At 40.1% G+C, this 20,392-nt stretch overlaps 2 protein-coding genes across 2 annotated transcripts; one reads left to right on the top strand and one right to left on the bottom strand.

Moving 5' to 3' along the window:
* Positions 1-2,091: 2,091 nt before the first annotated feature.
* Positions 2,092-7,488, bottom strand: LOC101847066 (mediator of RNA polymerase II transcription subunit 20). The gene is made up of 4 exons (XM_005109158.3): positions 7,216-7,488; positions 5,480-5,622; positions 4,461-4,708; positions 2,092-2,792 (listed from the first exon to the last, which is right to left on the bottom strand). Exons 1-4 carry the CDS (start codon positions 7,227-7,229, stop codon positions 2,580-2,582), a joined length of 618 nt encoding a protein of 205 aa, XP_005109215.1. The 5' UTR covers positions 7,230-7,488; the 3' UTR covers positions 2,092-2,579.
* Positions 7,489-8,237: 749 nt separating this feature from the next.
* Positions 8,238-15,188, top strand: LOC101846839 (small nuclear ribonucleoprotein F). Its single transcript, XM_005109157.3, has 4 exons — positions 8,238-8,346; positions 10,867-10,992; positions 11,890-11,954; positions 13,989-15,188. The coding sequence occupies exons 1-4, from the start codon at positions 8,338-8,340 to the stop codon at positions 14,053-14,055; spliced, it is 267 nt and encodes an 88-aa protein (XP_005109214.1). The 5' UTR covers positions 8,238-8,337; the 3' UTR covers positions 14,056-15,188.
* The last annotated feature ends 5,204 nt before the right edge of the window (positions 15,189-20,392 follow it).

The raw sequence follows: 20,392 nt of genomic DNA, 5'->3' as shown, positions 1-20,392 counted from the left end.
GAGAGAGAGAGAGAGAGAGAGAGAGAGAGAGATAGACAGACAGACAGACACAGACAGACAGACAGACAGACAGAATGAGAAAGAGAAAGAGAGAGTTTAAGAGCGTGGGTATTTCCACCGATTTCCCCCAATCTTATCCTCCTTTGCTCCACCACAATCACTTAATCCGATCCGAGACTTGGGCACACTGGCCAGTGTCTGGCATGAGGCGTGCTCACAAAATTACAAGACGACAAAAAATCTAAAAAGCCAATTTGTCTTGAAACCGTCCCCTTTTCTCAATTTGCATACATACGACAGATCATGAGAGTAGTTAGATTTAAATGTATTTCTGCATTGTGCATTCATCGTTTAGAACGTAAGAATTTTGACTGGCAGTTCAGTTTTGCCCGAGTTAATGAAACTGATTTATATTAGAAGATTAGAACACTGAAATTTGAAAAGAAAAAAAATGTCCAAAATTTGAAGACAAGAGTTTTTCAACAGCATGGCTCAATACTACCATACTGTGTTAGTGTAAATCTAATAGGCTCACATCAGTTCTTCTTTTTTGTCTTTGCACATGACAGACTCCATCACTGATATTTTCTAACCACATGTGAGTGGTTGGCAGGTGCTGTAGTGTGGTTTGCTCCTTTTTTCCTATCAAACATCTATCGTCCTGATCTCTCCTCCTTCTCTATTGTGTCTGGAGGGGCTGTATGTCCGAGCAGACAGCTCAATAAAACATCAGCCTCCGTCAAGATGCCATTCGGGCGAAGGGGAAAAAAATTGACAGGCTGCTGGAGAGGTTACTTTTAGTTTTAGAAAGGTTTTACAGCCCTCGCAACTGCTGGAGGTAGAGGGCCAAAAATGACAAGAGCCACGAACAACACAGAAAGGAATTAGTCATCAGCTATTGGTGGCAAGTAAGGAAACTAGTCTAGCTTTCTGTACAAAATCTAACGTAAAGATGACGTGATGAAGTTGCAGCTGCCTCAAATAACTCAACCTTCTCTGAAGAGAACTAAGAGTGCAAAAATGTGTGAAATTGTAAAGAGATATATATATATAATACAGTATAACACGGATAGGTCAAACACAGAAGACTCAAAAACACACATCTGTCGAATTGTGCCTGCGGTCCCGTTTTGTCTTCTTCTTTTTTATCTTTGTAAGATATCCCTTGAACTATGGATCCCTCAAACTACCAAAGCCTGTCCCGACGAATTCGAGCTATCCGTAATAAATTGTGTAGTAATAGTACTGAGCCAAATGGGAAAAATTTGTGTCATGTAAACTGTTTTTCCCATGGGCAGATTGGACCGAGATAAGCCAAGCGGTCATTTGTTCAAAAGACTGACTTAGGTGGCGGATAGGGAACGGCCACTGTAATGGAGGTTAGCTGTGAATATGTTGAATAAGCAGCCCTGGACCAACTGATGCTCTTACCAGGATGGGGTGAGGTGGTAGGTGGCGCTACCACGTCATTAAATGCCCTAGGAGTCCTCTGACGGGAGCATCATGCGAAAAAGGACGGCATTAAGTCCTGGCTACGGGTGGGATCCGGTAACAATTCCTCCCTGTGCTCCCAGGGTAGGTCCTTTGGACCTGGAGCTGGAGTGCTGAAATCGGAGGTATTGGGCCGCAAGGCGCACTCTAGAGAACCACAATATCACGTAATACTGCAATAAATGACACTTGAAGTAGGTAACGTTAGATATGGTGCTCGCCCTGTGAGGACCCACCAGGCAGGTGCAGTGCCGGGCCCCAAGCCTCGAAGGGGTCCACCCCAGCGACTGGAGGGCCTTCCATCGTCTTGGAGTGCCAGGAACACATCCTTCAGCACTGCAAGACACACAGGGCCCTGAGACAGGAAACGTGGCCAACCCCACTGACGCTGCAAGAGAAGCTATATGGGCCGACAGATGAACTGAGCAGGATGGCCCAATTTATGACAGATACCAGACTTCAAGTGTGATGCGATTGAGAAGAAGAAGAAAACTGACTAAGAGACTTAGATATAGACAGACAATAGAGAGGAGGCTCAACTGTACTCATTGTCTAAAAGAATAAAATGCACAGCAATGAAGGCAGTTATAAAAACAAGGGTAAGTTAAGTATTTTTTTTATTTAGACAAAGCTGTAACAAAAACCATGAACAGGCTTCCAGAGCACACATCAACACATTCTCTCTCTCTCTCTCTCTCTCTCTCACCACCACTTTCATTCATCTTCTTGCATGGACACCCTAACACTAACAACAGCAAACATACTCCACATTTACCAAAATACATGACGATGGCAATTTCATTCAAAACATTCGCAGAAAGTCACCCTGAAAAACAAAACCTGACAAGACAGACTCTATCTCTCTCCCTGTTTCTCATCTCCCCCCTCTCACTCCCTTTTTCCCTCCCCCCCCTTCCTTCCTCCTCCCCTCCCCCCCTCTCTCTCTCATCTGGCAGGCTGGCTCATGGCTGCCTTGTGGAAGTCGTTGAAGAGGTCCATTGTTCATTTAGATCTAGTTTACATCCATGCAATCACATCACCATCACTCTCTCTCTCTCACACTCCCCCCCCCCTCCCTCCCCTCTCCCTCATCTGGCGGGCTGGCTCATGGCGGCCTTGTTGCGGAAGTTGTTGAAGTGTTCCAGGTACTGCAGCATGGCCATGGTGGGTGTGAACGTCTCGTCCATCCTGGGCTTCAGCGTCTGCGGCGGGGTCTCTGCGATGTTTCCCACAATGCTCTGCAGCAGCTCCTTCATCAGGTTCCAGCACTCCATGGCCACAAGTGATGGACTGTACTCCACCTGGAAGCAAATGGAAAAGAACGATAGGAAAAGAATTGTCACAAAATGCCTAAACAAAGAGGGAGGTGGAAAAGTCAAATCAGTTCTAACGACCATCTCTTCGAGACAATCATATGTGCAATACCCCATTTTCCCCCTAGCATTTATTTTCGATATGTCAAGTGTGTTGACAAAATGAGTGACTTCTCCAATTCAGGCCCTATGGAAATAGGTACACCATAGTTTTTACAATTTATAAGTATGAAATAATAAAAAGCATGTTCTACTTAAAGAATACGGCATCAATAAAAAATCTACAAATTTGACCCTAGTGTCGATTTTGGGCCGATATCTCCATTTGTGGAAAGCGAGAAGTAACTCATTTTGTCAGCATGCCTCACATATTATAATATACGTTAATGACATTGTCCAAAAGTTCCACCTGTATGAAAAGACCACTTTTCTCATCAACAACAGATGAACTTCTTGGACAGTTTCAACCGAATACAGAATGGTTTAGGTCAAAGGCCTCCTTCAGCTCTGAGAGGTCATTCATTTTAATGGGCAAGACCCCAAAATTAAATGCCCATCTTCAGCAGGACTGAGACAAGCTTTTGAAAATTCTCCAAAAACTCAAGTTCAAGAACACACCACTGGGGATTCCAACAACAGCACAGAATGATACAAATGCATGTAGCAAACTACGCTATCGGGCTGTCCCCGTCGTTTTATGCAAAAAAGATTCTGAAATTATGAAAACTGAGCCCAAAAATGTGAAATTATGGGATTCTGTTAATTTTAACAAAGAATGATAAAGGAAAATAATCAGAAATTATGCACAAATGATCAAATTTTGCTAAATTATGCGGGGTGCATAAAAAAACACGGGGACAGATTGGGAAAAACGGCACACAAATCAGCAGTAGTATATAGGCCCTATATACCACAGGGGGGAGCCCAGATTTTCCAAGTGGAATATTGTCATGGTTGGGGGTAATGATGAAACCTTTACGGTATAGAGGTAGGCTTATACAAATACAAGGGTACAACAGCATCACAACAAGGCCCGACTCCATTTCTCACATTTACTGAAAGACTGTCCCCCACTGCTTGACTCTTGAGTACGCAAATGAGATTATGGTCATATGTAGACATGCTACGAGGAAAGTCTGAAAAGATTTATCACCCCATTGACAGCAACATCAAGAAAAGAAAAAGCATAAAAGCAAGCATGAGGACCCCCCAACTTGAAATAATTTTTCAAGCGCAACATGTTCCAATTATCAACAACAAAAAAAAGAAAAGAAAAGAGAAAAGATAGAAAAAAATGCAATATTGAATATATGAACGATTTTAAGGGACCGTAAACAAAAGGTAGAATTAGCAATACTGGTACACATGCAAAGAAGACATGAGAAACTGCTCCTGTGAGGAAAGATGAAGGAAGAGAAGAGCAGATGAAGACAGAGAACAACACGCACAGACGTCCTGAACAACTTTATGACAAACAGAACAATGTAAAAAAACAGAGATGATTAGGAAGACAGACAACAGGATGGGATGGGGAACCACGATCATCAATATCTGCTCCAGACCTGACACCGGAGGAAGAAGGTAACCTACAAAGGAAAATTCTTTAAACTAACAAAATAAAAAAGCGTCATGACGTGCAAAAACAAAAAGTCGCACCTCCACAAGGATTCCTTTGAAGCTTCCTGCGAGCGACACGGAGCCGATCTTCAGAACAAAGTCGGCCAGCTGATACCTCTGGCCTTTGGATTCTATCTTGGCTCCTTTCCGAGCCTGGTAGTAGTTCTTCAGGTTGGACATGAGCCCGTTGAAGAGAGTGTCGGCCACCAGCGTGTTCCCGGAGTCCAGTATGGCGAAACACGACGCCGGGTGTTCACTGTTGTGCAGGATGTGAAGAGTCTTAGGGCCTGCCGAGAACATACATGAATACAACATATCAAATACCCTAGATTAGACATATGAAGAAAAATATAAAAACTAAAATTTCGGCTGGGAACAAAAGTTTAGCTGAATTTGGTACAGTGCAGCCTCTCTCTAACGACCTTCGATATAACGACATTCTCGACATTCTCAGTACAGCGACGTGGTGCCCAGGTCCAGGTCTTTACCTTATCTGATCTATCATTGGTAATGTTTTTGGTTGCCTCTCAAAGACGACAACTCTCTACAACAACATTTTTTCTGGCCCCGGTGATGTCGTTATACAGAGGCTGCACTGTACTACAACTGACTTTGAGTAAAAACCTGTAGGAGGAAGAAGTAGGTCCACACAGGAGGCGGCAGAGAGTTTTAAAAGTCAAGAAAAGTTCAGAGCAAGAGTTTAGTTTTGACTACCCTTCTTGTTATTCAGAGCTTAAAATTTTGGGATTCTTTTCACATGATCAACTGCTGTAATGAAACTTTGTGAAAAAAACTTTCTGTTATTCTTAACTTTTCAGGATCTAAAGAATTCAAGAAAGGACTAACCACTAAACTTTTAGCATACACCCGGTATTATCTGACCAAGCATAAATTTGCCTTGTGGTTGTGGCTACATGGACCAGTAATTATAGTTAGTAAATTACTTTAGAAAAATGGGATCATGGTAATCGTTATATATAAAATAATATTATATTCATCATTGTAGCAACAAAATATAAAGCTGAACTTGTACGAGCTAAACTGTAATTACAACTTACTGTTTAGCATAACAGACTGATATGTTTCACAATCTATGTGGAAGTTGCCAGTTTTGTAGGCCCCCATGGTCTCCACTTGCTTCTGCAAAACATCCACAACCTGAGCTCCACTTCTGCCATCTGGTACCGGGTAGTCATAAACACTGAGAGGAAGAGAATTCATCAATATTTATGAAAAGTTAATAACATCATTGTAGTAACTTAAAGAGGGCATAAATCTTTTTTTTGTTTTTTTTGGGTCAAGCTTACTGTTTTACTAGTTAGTTAGTCACGGCACCTTCTGTAACCGACCTCATTTTCAATAGTTAACCTCAAATTTTGAGGTGGTAAAGCAGCAGTACCTGAGGATTTTTTAATCTACAGAACAATCATTTTAATCCATTCTCTGATAAATCAACAAAGTCCACAGCTGCAGCAGCATGAGCCATCCTGTGTTCCAAAATCGACAACTACCCCCCCCCCGACCCAATTTTTGCAATCACAACCAGCTGCATCTGGGATTTTCCTGGTGAGATCTTTCAGTTACGGTACTGCAGATATATCTTGATTGCCTTGAATCAGTATCAGGCTAGGTAGCTAGAAAGAAAGTTACAATTGTCTGTGAGAGGTTTTTTTTTTCATTTACCTCTTGGACCTAGGCTTACCTGGTCAGAAGGAGAAACTGGACATATGTAATATGATTGTTTTTATCATTGATGAGAATTTAAATCCTACTCTAGAATTCTAGATCTAGTTGTTGAAATGAATGTCAGATGGTGAAAACGAAGTGTAATAAAAATAAAAGAAGAATAGATCTAAAACTAAAGTAAAACAGTGATGAGGGGACCATTCTCGACTGACCAACCAGGCCTGGAATTGAGAAAAAACACTACAGACATTAGTCCGAGATCAATGAATAGAAGATGAATATTAGGAAGCTCTATATATATACACATGACATGATCAAATGAATCGTTCATGATGATACACACAGAGTAAGTTGAGAGTGAGTTGCACTTGCATTTAGTTGCAGTAACACTTTTTGCAGTGACTATGTTCATGGCGCCATGCACATAGTTTGCAGGCTACATTCATGGTAATCATCCACCATTGGCACAGAGGCACGACTGAAACACTACAGTCGCTCAAAGTGAATGAGGAAACAGCACAGGAATACCCATGTGAAAAATAATAATGCAGAGGTGGTCTGATTGTGCGACGGATTACGGCGGGCGAAGGCAGGCACAGCAAAACAGCCGCGGTCGACAAGGCCTTGCTCGCTCAGCGCACGGAACACGACTTCGATCCTCTTCCTGCGTGCGGACTCGGCAACATTCGACAATTTGGAAATTGGTCATTCGAAGAAATAAGGCCAAGGGAGAATGGAAGAAGGCCAAGATGGGAAAAGGGGTGATAGTGGGGTGGAAGGACTTCTGTAACGAGCCACCACCCCATAAAACACAAATAAAGAAGAGGCCTAACCCAAACCCTAACCCTGTCCCTAGCCCTACCCCTCCTACTCCTAGCCCTCAATTCTGCTCTGTCTCGTAGTGGTCGCTCGTTACGGAAGTCCTCCCAGTGGGGCTAAAAAAGAAGCAAAAGGGAAAAGGGTAGCCTAGGGGGTGAAGTGAGCAAGATAACTGCAAACTAAAAACTACATTTAGGAGGGCGCCGTGAACGTCGCCTGCAAATTGCAAACTAAGTTCACTTCACGGCCCACGGCGTCACTGCGAACACTTTTAATATTTAATACTTACCATGAAACTCCCATGGCAGATACTTTTCTCAAATTTAGATCTAGCTTCTTAGACACGTTTAAAAACAAAAGAAATCCAACGAGAATTAGTTTCACACCGAGTGCTTCATCCCAGTCTGATGCCTGAAGGATGGTTTTAGATCTGTCTAGATCTAGAGTCTAGAGTTACTTTGTAAGCTGTCTCGCCGTTTTTTTTCTCAGATAATTTGTATTTCGTTTTATTTTTAGATCTATCCATCACGCAGTTATCTGCTCTTGTCCCTCCTGTAGCTTAAAAAAGAGAAACGCTACTGGACACGAGATAATATCATATTATGTTATTATTATCATAATATTATTATTTTTGCACCATAGATAGTTTTTAAAATTTCTTTCTTTCTAAATTAAATAAAAATTTGAATTATTGGGTATAGTTTATTTTGAATTTATAACTAAAGAGAAAAAATACAATTCTGTTGGAAATTATTTATTTCGGCTGAATAATAGTATTTGTTTTTAGATTAGGAATCAGCGTCGCTCAAAATAAGAGCGCTTCTTGCATTGCCAGGTTGTACTTAACCTACTTTCTCTTTCTGGGACGAAGTTCGATTACGGTTACGCTCAGGGGTGGTGACAATGGCATTGGTGGTTGAAATAAATTGGGGGACTGAGGAGAAGTTTGTTGTATTGCAGAAGCTATGGTCAGTGAAAATGAGTTAATTAGCAGCGGTAGAAGTTAATCCCAAAATGAATTTTATAAACAATCAAAGACAGCTTTTAATTTTATCTACCTGATTTAACATGATCCGCGTTATATAATTTCAAATTTTTGTAGCTCTTTTCCCGATGGCCGAGTAAAATTATCTTCAGGAGGCTTTTTTTTACAAGCTGAACTTACATTCAAGGACTGCAGTGGTAAAAAGATCTAAGCTGCACATTTTAAAAGTATAAAAAGTCTAAACCTCTGTGTTTTGCTAGAGAAAAATATAATATTAGCAGCGTCTTTATTTTGGCGGGGTTTTTCTACATTTTCTGTTTGAACCGTTCGACAACCACTGGCCAACCGGAACAACGATTCTTTCACGCTGTTTTCTTCTCTCCGGCTCGTTCGTTGTCTTGAGAAGGCAACAGAACAATTTTCATCATGGCAGCTGTAAGTTCCTGGAAAGAATCTCTTGATGTTATATACTGTTATCGGTTTTATATAGATCTCTAGATCTAGGTTATTAAAGAAATTACAATAGGTCTGCCCTACTCACACAGTATCACATTTTTTTACAGTTGAGAGTGAGAGCCATTGTTCATTGTTGATGTTGTTTTACTGTGGACCGTGGAGACAGACACGGTGGGAGTGGGAGTGGAAAGTTCACGGTTCTACCTGACCTGGCTTACTACACTTAAAACTAAGACTGATCTAGATCTAAATTAGTCAGGACACACACCCATACACACACACACACACACACAGCTTTCAACATAATGAATTGCCTACAGTACAGTCAAATAAATTGAATGAGAGTCAATGAGAGTGATTATTTTCACAGGGGGTGAGGCGAGGGTACTATGGGGAGGACTTCCATAACGAGCGACCACTATAATTATTAAGACTGCAGAATTGAGGGGTAGGGGTAGATCTAGGGTTAGGGTTAGGCCTTTTCTTGGTAAGATTGAAGAATACCGGTCCAGCGGACTGACTTTGCCTATGTCTCAACCTTAGGAATTCATAATTTTCCCGTTTTTTATCTAGAGTACATCCTGTGGTGCGATATACAGTAAGCGATCTTTTGTGGATATCTCTGGAAGTTACAGGTCGATCTTCATGATTTTTTCACCAGAAGTTAGAAAAACTTCCTCTCTATACGGTGTAGCGCATTACTGTAACAGAAGTTTAAAATTTCTATATGTTGTGGTGGTGTTTGTTTCGTAACGTGTGTCTGGTTTGGTGCGCAAGGTTTCTGGTTTGGTGCAACATATCGTCTTGTTGGGTGCGCAATAGTACCATGTTTACAGCTCTAGATCTAGATCTAGCTCTTTTCTGACACTTTTCATCTTTCTCTATCCTTGCTTTGTCTTCTTTTCCTTGCAAGAAGTTCCTGTACTGACCATAATGGAAGGCCAAGGTCAATTAGGCGTGTTCTTTTTGGGAGCTGTGCGCCCCCTAACAGGAGATTTCCTTACACCTTGTGTATGTGTTTTGATAATGGATAAAAAGAAAGGTGCTGTGGACACAAGAAGGGGAAAGAAGAAAACAAGAATAAGACTATACCTAGACTAGTATTTTAGAAGGAAAAGGACAAAAAAGAAGAAGAAAAAGACGTGAAAAGAAGAAATTGAAAAAGAAAGGTGCTGTGGACACAAGGAAGTGAAAGAAGAAAACAAGAATTAGACTATACCTAGACTAGTATTCTTTAAGGAAAAGGGGAAAAAAGAAGAAGAAAAAGACATGAAAAGAAGAAATTGAACATTTTGGAGATTATATTTCCATATTAATTAATTTTGACATGAATACATTAACTTATCATCTTCCAATGGCAATATAATGCATCCAAATGGAAGGAAAACAGTCTGTTTCAGTGCACAATGCAGGTCATAGAGAAATAACTTCATAAGTAAAACAAACAAAGGGCCTAGAAGCCACACTATCAATGCCAAATAGCAAAAAAGCCGATATTGCGCACGAAACGGACTGCCCAAATTTGGTCCGCTTCAGTGCGCAACCCTATCTAGCACGTTCCTGGGCTTTAAGAAGCAGCCTGCGATAGTATTTAAATCGATTCTAGTATACATTCTACGATACATTAGAGCTAGATTAGCTAGATGTGCTAAATAATCGACTACTCAAGCGCTTAGTAGTAAATTGATCGATACCGTTTACGAAAACCATTAATATGAAGGGGCAAAACTTTCCGACACCGTAGAATCACGTGTGTTGACAGGAACCTCCAAAACGAAAGTGAAATAAGCTGCATTCTGCGCATGCTCACAGAAAATGACCTCGTTTTCGCTGTTCTTATCCAAAACAAAGCAGGAGACCGGGGGTTGCGCACCAAAACAGTAGCGCGGTGATGCGGGCCTACTGTAGATCTAGATCTAGATTTCCATCTCTCAATGGAGAATCTCAGACCGGTAGATCTATTCATTAATATTTTGTCAGGGGGGAGACCCCCCTGAACCCCTCCTCCACCCCAACCACCCGCCCCACCTACCCCACATTCTCGCGCAATAATGTACGAGTGGTCCGGTATTCTTCAATCTTCCCCTCTTCTTTATTGTGTGTTTGATGGGGTGGTCGCTCGTTACGGAAGTCCTTCTGAGGATATACTGGATTTGAGAATAAAATTGATAGTCTGCTATTCTCACGCGGTTTTTTTCGTTTCCGCCGTTTTTGTCTTGTGTTGTAAACGCTGTTTTTCGTGTGTGTTTTCTCTCAGGCCAGGTGGGTAGGTTTGGGATACGGTCTTGCTCACCGCTTTACCGGTGGCTAGGCATACGGGCAATTTTACGCACTTTTATAAAGTTAAAAAATGATTTAAAAGATGAAAATTAACAAGAAAAGAGCTATGAGTGTGAAGTGATCATGATAGTAATTTTGAGGCTGCTGTTCCGTTGCATTGCGATGTAGGCTAATGACAAACAATGGTTCTTATAATTTTCTTTTTCTTTTTTGTTGCAGACACTGCCTATGAACCCGAAGCCCTTTCTCAATGGGCTGACGGGCAAACCAGTAATGGTGAAACTGAAGTGGGGCATGGAGTACAAAGGATATTTGGTCTCTGTTGATGGTTATATGAACCTTCAGGTAGGCCCTACTTACCGTGAAATATTACTTTTCAGAATGTGTGCTTGTCCTCCCTGAAAGGCCCCCCACCCCAGAGGTTCTGAAAGATCTCTGTTCAAGGGAAATTCTGTGAAAAGAGTTATGCTCTTGTCAAGCTTGTATTTCTTAAATATTCCCTAATTAGCAGAGCATCATAAAGACTGTCTTCTGATGCAAGTCAATGATCTAATGGTTAGGCTGTGAGGCTCTTAGTCTCAAGGTCTTGAGTTCTAACCCTGTCACGGCCCCCAACATCATGTCTTTGGGAAAAACATTTAAGGTGAATTTATTTTCTTGACTTCACCCAGTTGGGAATGGGTATTCGGCTATAGATCTAGATCGTGAAGGATCTTGTACACATTTGTCAGTTTTCTGGATAAATCTGGATTTCTCAAATTATCCAGATATTGCACAGAGGTCCAAAAAGTTCCAAAAAAATTCTTCCCTGCCTGTCAGCTTATTGCTTTTTCTGTTCTTAATTGGCTGCTTACATTTTATGCTTCCCAGAAAGCCAAGGGTGTTTCTGAGCGTCTGCTAGCGTAATGATAGATGTACAGCTCGTAGACTGCTCCAGAGCACAAACACAACGTATACCGTAATTATTGAGACAAAGATTTTTGATGATGTGACTTTATTTTTTAGGCTAGATCTCAAGTATCATTGTACGTATAGATTTAAGAGTAGACTACATACTTAATATAGTTACAAGTGCTACTGGTGCTAGAAGTGATACCGTATTTTGTTTTTCCCTCATTTTTTTGTGTGCATGTTTTCCATTTTTGCCTGGGTTATTGCTACCGCGAGTCTGTAAAATGTAACTTTTTGTTAACTAGTATTTAAAAAATAATATTCTGATTTGTGCCTCTTTCGTTCTTTCAGTTGGCCAACACTGAAGAGTACATTGATAGTCAGCTGGCAGGAAATCTGGGAGAAGTCTTAATCAGGTATGTACATGTCTTTACCTTAAAGCTTTTCCATAAACTACAAGGGTTGCATTGTGAGTGATTGTAATCTCCATAGTTCACAACCTTTGTTGTTATTGGTCCCCTCTCTGACAGCCTCACACCTGCTTGCCAAGCACCATTTTCCTGACCCAGGGCAAGGAATATACAGTATAACGGATAGGTCAACACAGAAGACTTGAAATCACGTGTATCCTTTGAAATGTGCCTTCTTTTTTTTTCCCCTTCTTTTATCTTTGTAAGATATCCCTGGAACTACAGAGACCGGTCCCGGTGCATTCGAGCTATCCGTGTTATACTGTAGCTGGAAAAGGTTATGCCGTCCATAATTGAAATGTTGATTGCAATCAACTTAGTTTTAACGCATGATGCATAGCTGCTAACTGGTAGGCTATGTGGGAAAATGTTTTTAATGCGTTTTTGAAAGTCTGGGGTGATTACAGAAGTCTGTTTGTATTTTTGGAAATGACGTATTCTGTTTTCTATCTTGTTACTGACTTGCCAATACTGAAGTAAAATTATGAACTTTCAAGACTGGATTCGCGTGGAAGCATAGAGATTATTGTTTTAAAATTATCACATTAGTGTTGCTTTTGCAGGTCTCCTTGAAATAGCTTGAATGTATTTAATGGTTGTTTGAGAATTATCACATCAGTGTTTCAGGTCACCTTGAAATAGCTTGAGTGTATTTAATGCAGAAAATGTGTGTGAGAATTTGGAGGGGGACACTGGGTCTTTGCACACAATTTTGGTCTGTGGTATTTGGTAGAATCGGAATGGGGGGCGGGGGTTTAAAAATTGACACCTGTGTGTAAATGGCTGAAACTAGATTACAATAGTCTATAAAGAAATTGATGAAAGCTTTTTATGAAAAGCCAACATGTTTGCTTCCTTTAAAGCCCTGTCGACGTGGGTGGTTGGTGTGGTTTGCTTCTTCTTTCCTATCAAACTATCGTCCTGATCTCTCCTCCTCCTTTTTTGTGTTTGTTACTCCCTTGTAACACCTCTAATCTTCAGCACTTATACTTTATTGTGTTGCAAGTGCTGTAAAACTCTTACAAAACAAAAACCCTGTCAAGTGGAGATAAACACTTTTTTCTTGTAATAATACCAACAAAGTATGAAATGTATTAGTGAGCCCACCAGAAGTTAAACTCTCCAATTCCGTGACTGTTCAACTTACACATGCCATGTTGTGATTTGCTCGGTATGACTTTCTACTTTTGACCTATCCGGTTGTGTATCATTTTTTATGTATTTGGTACAACTAAAAAAGTGTTATTTTATTCTAAATGTAAATAAATTAAGTTAAGACTTCGAAATCTTCACGTCAGACCCTGTTGTGGTCAGTAGCCGTGTCAATTCGGTCTGTGGACTTGTTGTGGAAAAGACACTCGTGCTGATTTCTATTCTGAAGGCCACTTTTTAGTGCATGCTGTGTTGTCACTGAACTGTCACTTTGCTGAAAGTGGACAAGAATTTACTTGCACTGGTGAATACTAAAGGTGTATCCTCCCCCCCTCCCTCCCTTAATAACGGATTGGCCCACTGATCCAGGGCAAAGTTCTACTTTCCTGTCATTGGCAGAACATGTTTTATTGACTTGACTGCTTAAGCTCAGTGTAAGACTTTGTCATGTATGCCGTTTTGAAAAGTGACATCTGACGTAGACTTACACTGAGAAGTCAGTATTCTTTCTGTGGGGACCTGAATTTTGACCGTGTCGTGTGTTGAGAATGTGAGTTTTTCTGAACTTTTGTTCATCCTTACTAGCAGTGCACTGTGTACTCTGCCTTTGATTCAGCGTACCGGTGTCGTCACTGTCGCAAGGAAAATGAATACGATTGCCCTAGTAGTTTTTACTAAACTTGTTCAGCAGGGTCAAAGTCAAACAGGGTCACTCATTTTCCTTCCGCCAATGGCGATTTTTAAAAAAAGATAGCCTATATATATTGTTTTTTTTGTGCCTTGAAAAAATGTGCTGTAAATGTTTGTCTCTCTGTTTGGTCGTGGCAGGTGCAACAACGTCCTGTATATCCGGGGAGTGGACGAGGAGGATGAGGAAGGGGAGACCAGAGACTGAGAGGACACTGCTCTCCTAAATCTCCCGGACCAGACAGCCGGGATTGTTGTGTCGGTGAACGTTGTCGCCCAACATGAGGGATGTGTGTGTGTGTGTCGTAACAGTTTCGTGTCGGTTTTGTCTGTTGTGTGCGTTTTTTTCTACGAGTTGTCTGTAAATAGATATTGATGATGATGAGAACCATGATACATTTCATTCTGATGAGAACAACCTGACTCCTAAATATCTTGATACCAGTATGTGGGGTTTTTTCCCCTTTTTTCTTTGCATCATTCTGTTTTTGATGGAAGAAAAGGATCTCCATTTTCGCTGTTGTGTTCATTGTTCATTGTTGGTATTTTTTTCCTCAGCTATTGTCATTTGTTCTACGTTGGTGTTACATATAGTTTAGTTCTCGATGTTGTTCAATTGATATCATTAAAAGCCACATTTCATTGTTTCATAAAATAAAAACTTTGGACAGGTTTTGCTAACCACAGCAAGTGATTGAAAAGTACTTTCACCTCTAGTCGGAAAGAGAAAGAGAGGGGTCTCATTTTCTGCACATAATGTTGCAGCTTTTGTATGTTGCTGGGGTAGACAAAAAGTAACATTTTTGGTCATTCTTAATAATGCCTTCTAATCTTATTGTGATGCTGCCCCTACAGTCAATTTTTGGTCTAGATTTTTTTTTCCCTTAAGTTAAACATTACTCACGGAAAGCCTGCTGTGGTTACACCATGCAGCTGCTGTTTGCAAACTGTTGGCACTTGATAACTTATGGTACAACTGTTTTCATTCATCATTTTCATTCATTTTCCTCATCGACTGCATCATATATATTTAGTCCTCATATTCATATATAATATTCATATTAGTTTTGTGTTCATGAATGCCATTCTCATTGTTAAGTAGCTCCATCTCCATATTTTGATGTTGTATTTTCATGATGAACAGTACAGTCTGACTCTGTAAAGCAATGTTATCCACGTTGGTTTTTTTCGTTTTGTTTTTAAACACACAAACACTTTTGACTCATGCTCCATTGAAAGTTTGGACGATACCATTTTGGATTCACAAATACATGTACTACCATTCCACATGTTTGATCAACTTCACCAATCAAATTAAAGTTTCGATCTTTGTACATGTTATCAGTTGTTTTGCTTATTCTTTCGGGTTCGATTTCCAGTCAGCTGACATTCTATTACTTCTTTCTTCTGCTTTTTTTCTCTGAGATTATATTAGTTTAGAAAATGTAGGTGTTTTACACTCTCATTGATACAATTTAGATGAGGTAGGCTTCAACTTGTCAGGGCCAACCGGGGCTGAGAGGGTTACAGCGTCTCAGCAGACAAACAAATACTCGATAAAATTCACCCCCCATTACGGGATTGAACTCAGTTGTTTGGTGTGCAACAGGGAAGTGCCTAACCGCTCCACCACAAATGTGGAATGTGTATGAAACGGCTTAGATGTTAAAAGATTTTTTCATTGGGTGCTTGTTATTTCCACCAAAATAACTGTTGGCCTACACTTTACACACTCTGGGTCAGCAGGTGGTTTAGGGCGCCACTGACACTATGTCACACTTCTTAAATTCTATCTGTCTTGTCTTTTCACATTTCTGTACTATATCTTTGTGGGTGGTTGGCGGGTGCTCTTGTGTGGTTTGCTTCTTCTTTCTCTATCAAACATCTACGTCCTTATCTCCCCTTCTTCTCCTTTATGTTTATTACTCTCCTGTAACAACTAATCTTCTGGTGCTCATAATTATGACCTTAAATGCAGTTGCGAGCACCGAAAAACGTCTATGTACTTAATTTAACTAAAACTGTACTAGATTTATACCTATCTCTTTTCTTTCTGTCTGTCTTGTCGCTATTTTTTCTTGCTCTAGACAAAGCCAAGTATTGTTTCAATAATATGCTTCTCTTTTCTTTAATAAACTTACGGGGTTGGGGGGGGGGGTTTACTTAAATTTTTGGGGCTTGTTTTTTTGCCACTTTATGTGATTGGCCCATGAATGATCAGGGTTCATTTCCAAGTCCAGTACACCCTTGGTACCGGTACTTCTTCTTTCCTATCAAACATCTTTCGTCCTTATCTCCCCTCCTTCTTTTTTGTGTTTGCTCCTCTCTTGTGACACCTCTAATCTTCGGCACTTATATGACCTTATTGTGTTGCAAGTGACGTAAAAAACCTACTAAAACTAAAACTCTTGATATTAGTGCCAGGTGTAAATTAGTCGGGGGTTGCAAAAGAGCTACAAACTCAGGACTTTGGGTGCTGGTCAGTAGCCTACCTCTACTGTGGTGTGTAACTGTGAATGTGAACTAATTTGTTGCTGTCACTGACAAAATCTGTGACTGAGGATTGATCAGTTTTTCCTAAGAAAGCCATAGGGATGCCATGGCTTGTGATTAGATGGCAACATGGTTACTGTAAAGTCCTATTTCTTTGCTTTTCCTCTATTGTTTTTGTCTGTCTTGCTCTTCCAAGCACAAAAATGACTTATTGTGTTGATGTTTTTCTCTTTCCTCAAACAAACGGGACTAAGCCCTGATGGTGATGATACAATTACTCAGTCCCAAGCCAAGAGAAGGGGGCACTTGTGGTCAAGAAGTATGGTGTTCACTTCTCTTTCGAAATAATCTAAAGGTCCTGGGTTTGAAACTTGACAAGTCGGTGACCAAAAAATTTATCCTTTCCTGCTCTCTAGCCCTATTTGTCATCTGCTTTCATCTCCACTCCCTTCCCTCCTTCCCCTCCAGCCTTCAATCGGCTCCTCTCTCCTTTACTTCTGACTCTTGGTACTGCTATTTTTGGCTCCTGACTGTCTATCTGTTTATCATCAGCCTCTGCCGCACCCCTGATCTAAGGGTGGGTAAGATTACATCTCCGTCTACGCAGTTTAGGTCATTTAAATTTAAGTATGAGGGATCAGGTAAGACCAAAGGCTCTTCAGGTGGGGAAAAATAACCCACCTAAAAACTTTGTCTTATTATACTTGAAAACACTCGTGCAGAATGCTTAGCAAAAGAGTGCATGGATCATAATGGATGGCCTTTACTTTGCAATATTCGTCCCCCAACTGAGAAGATCCGTGATGTCGGTAGCCTAGTGGTTAGTGTCTGGGCTCCTAATCGTGAGATTGGGGGGTTCGAGCTTTAGTGAGGAACAGAGACTACAGCACTGCCATGGTTTGGGGTGATCTGTGGAAGAATTTTAAAAACGCCCTCTTGAAAATCACCAGATCGCTTGGTTTTAGTGGATTAAATCACACAGGTGCTGAAACGTTATGTGTTACTCTTGCACCCTTATTTTCATCTTGGTGTCATTCAAATTCAAGTAGTAGTAGACAGATATCTCCATGCATGACAAAGCACTTTCTCACAAGGCCAATGCCACAGACAACTCTTGGAAAACCAAATCATACCAACATTTGAGTGGTCACTAGTACTAGATCTAGTAAATACATAGCCCTGATAATGATATGAATCCTCACATGTGAAACCCCATGAAACAACGGCTGAAGAAAATCGATTTTGTTCCCAATTGAGGCCCTTTGTTTGCAACTCTCTATGACATGTGAGACGAACTGACAGATGGATATTTATTATTATTATTATGTCCAAAATTTTAAGAGTCCATGCCCAAAGGGTTTATGCTCTACATAAAACAAATGACTCCTAAACAATTAAATAGTAATGAGCACATTTAATGTTAAGTTTCAGTTTCACGTGATATTTGTGACTGATCTGTTTGAAACTATCGGAATAAACTATAGGGTGGCCTAAATAAGCTAAACCCCCCTCCCTTACCTTATTTTAGGCCACATATGGACCAAATAAACTAAACCCCCTCCCTTACCTTATTTAGGCCATATGTGGCCTAAATAAGCACTCCCTAAACAATACTACATATAGTCATATAGCTTATTGCAGAGACAAATTTCACCATTCATTTGATATACAATGTAATCTCCTTTCTATCAACACTGATGCGCCTCAATACACAACACACTTTTACGTTTCGTTGATTTCGCACAGTTTTAAATTTTGCCAAGTCTGATTTTTTATGGTCAATATTGAGTAACCATATTTCAGACGACTTAAATTAACATAGATGAACTATTAATAATCAATGTGTCAAATGATGCAGAATTTATTAAGCTTTAAATTGGTATGCTGAATGAGTGGGTAGTGTAAGGTTTTACACTTGCAACCTGATGATTGGGTGATTACATTTTCAAGTTTCTTTTGGACGCCACTGGGGGTTTTTTTTTTGGGGGGGGGGGGGGGTAGTAAGAGTTTTACAGCACTTGCAACACAATATATGGTCATGTAAGTGCCGAAGATTAAAGGTGTTACAAGAGAGTAACAAACGTAAGAAAGAAGGAAGAGAGATAAACACTATAGTTGTCTGAAAGGAAAGAAGGATCAAACCACACCGGAGCACCTGCCAACTACCCGCAACACCACTGTATACATGTACAGGTATGTACATAATGATTTGGGAATAGATAAGAACCAGTACAGGTAAATAATATGCCTTTAAATGTTCGAACAAATGAATGAAAATAATAATAATAATACAGTGTAGTAACAAAAAATGTAATATGTCATGATAATATATCAATACACTATTTCTTTAGAACACACGCCATGCACAGACTTTCTTGTAGAAGGGACGCAACTATGTACACCCCAACCATTTATATAGTATTTAACGGTTGTCTCGCTTCCCAATGAGTGTTGGCGAAATGGTTTCGGCTGGCCTTGGCTAGCCGATGTTTCCAAGACTTCATAAAACTTAGACGAGCCCAATAGTATATCAAGCAAATGGATATCTTTTTAAAAAATCTTTCTCTGCTCATATTTTGCTTATTTGAATGTGACAATTATTTCTTGTAAAATTTCTGGTTTTACAATTTTAAATACACGATAGATTCGAACAAGTAGTGGTTTTTGTTTTCGGTTTTTTAACTCCTTTCCTGCAGTTGCAATTACTGCAGAATTGGTGTATACTGCAATGGCGGGTTTCCTGTCCCGTTCATTTGACAAGCTGAAATCTTGGATATACGGCTTGGGTTATACTGGTCTTTGGTTGTTTTGGCTTTGTCTCCTGTTGACAGTTATTTACTTTCTTCGTGTTCCCCTCAAGCTGAGTGAAAACGTGTCTTACGGTAAGTGCAATGCTTATGTTCATGCACTGTTGCACTCTTGTGTGAGCTTGTTCCTGTTGTATGTTTTGTCTACTGCACTGTTCTCAGTCTGCAGCACTTTCGATTCGCTTTACTGTTCTAATCTTTTAGATGTTGAAGCATGCGTTGTTAGGCGAATGCACATGAGCCTTTGCATTAACAATATAAATTAATATTCATCCATTTGCTTCTGGGAGTTTTTGAAATGGAATCCAGAAGAGTTATCAATCACTTCACTTCACTCACTTGGCCTGGGAGAGAAAAAGGGGGGGGGGGGGGCAGTTGTAATGTGGTGGACTGCTGTAGTTGTAGTTCAAATTATTGAGTAGATCTAGTAAGTAAAGTCAATAGAAAGAAGGTAGGTAGAATCTAGATCTAATGGTTGTAGACCCAGACTCAGTAGACGAAATTGTGATTGTTTTCTGAATTGGAATGAATTTTATGTTTGGAAAGACTGCTTCTCTACTAGTACTAGATCTAGATCTAGATCTAATCTAGATCTAGATCTAATCTTTAAAGCTCTTGAATTTCATACTTATGTTACGTTTTCTGTCAATAAGCAAGTGACAGCTTTCTCTTTCAGATTCACATTTAGATCTAAGGGGTGTATTTGACAACCAAACATGCATACATGTATGTAAATAGTGGAATGTAGGCTTCCACGTCCAACTTCTATAAAATTGCGTCACGCTGCCGGTCTATTACTAATGAATTATTTGTCAACGCAGATTTGCAAATACCTCTCTCATTTGTTTGTTTTGGAAAACAATTCCCATAATATAATTTCACCACTTCGTGCCACTTCCATTGATTTGATTGATACAGAGACGATCTAAGGTTTTCAGACACAAACTGCCTGAATTCCTCCAATTCAGAATTATGTTGGGTGCTAGAAGAAACATGTTCACCACTAGTGACGCGAGTTCACAACAAAGAGTAAGAGTGAGCATAAGAAAGAAGAAGTAACATTTTCACTTTTTACAAAAATGGAGATGACAAAAAAGTACTGAGGTCGCGAAATATCAGTTAAATTTATCGAAAACTACAACAACAAAAAATAAGTTAATCATCAAGCTATACTAGACCGGATTTTAGACACAAAATCAACTTTGTTCTTTTAAAGAAACTGAATCGTTATTTTAAAATAAGCAA

This window comes from Aplysia californica, unplaced genomic scaffold, assembly GCF_000002075.1.
Source record: "Aplysia californica isolate F4 #8 unplaced genomic scaffold, AplCal3.0 scaffold00752, whole genome shotgun sequence".
NCBI classification, from domain to species: domain Eukaryota; kingdom Metazoa; phylum Mollusca; class Gastropoda; order Aplysiida; family Aplysiidae; genus Aplysia; species Aplysia californica.
The sequence above is the reverse complement of the archived record's forward strand: the minus strand, read 5'-3'. Positions and strand labels throughout refer to the sequence as shown.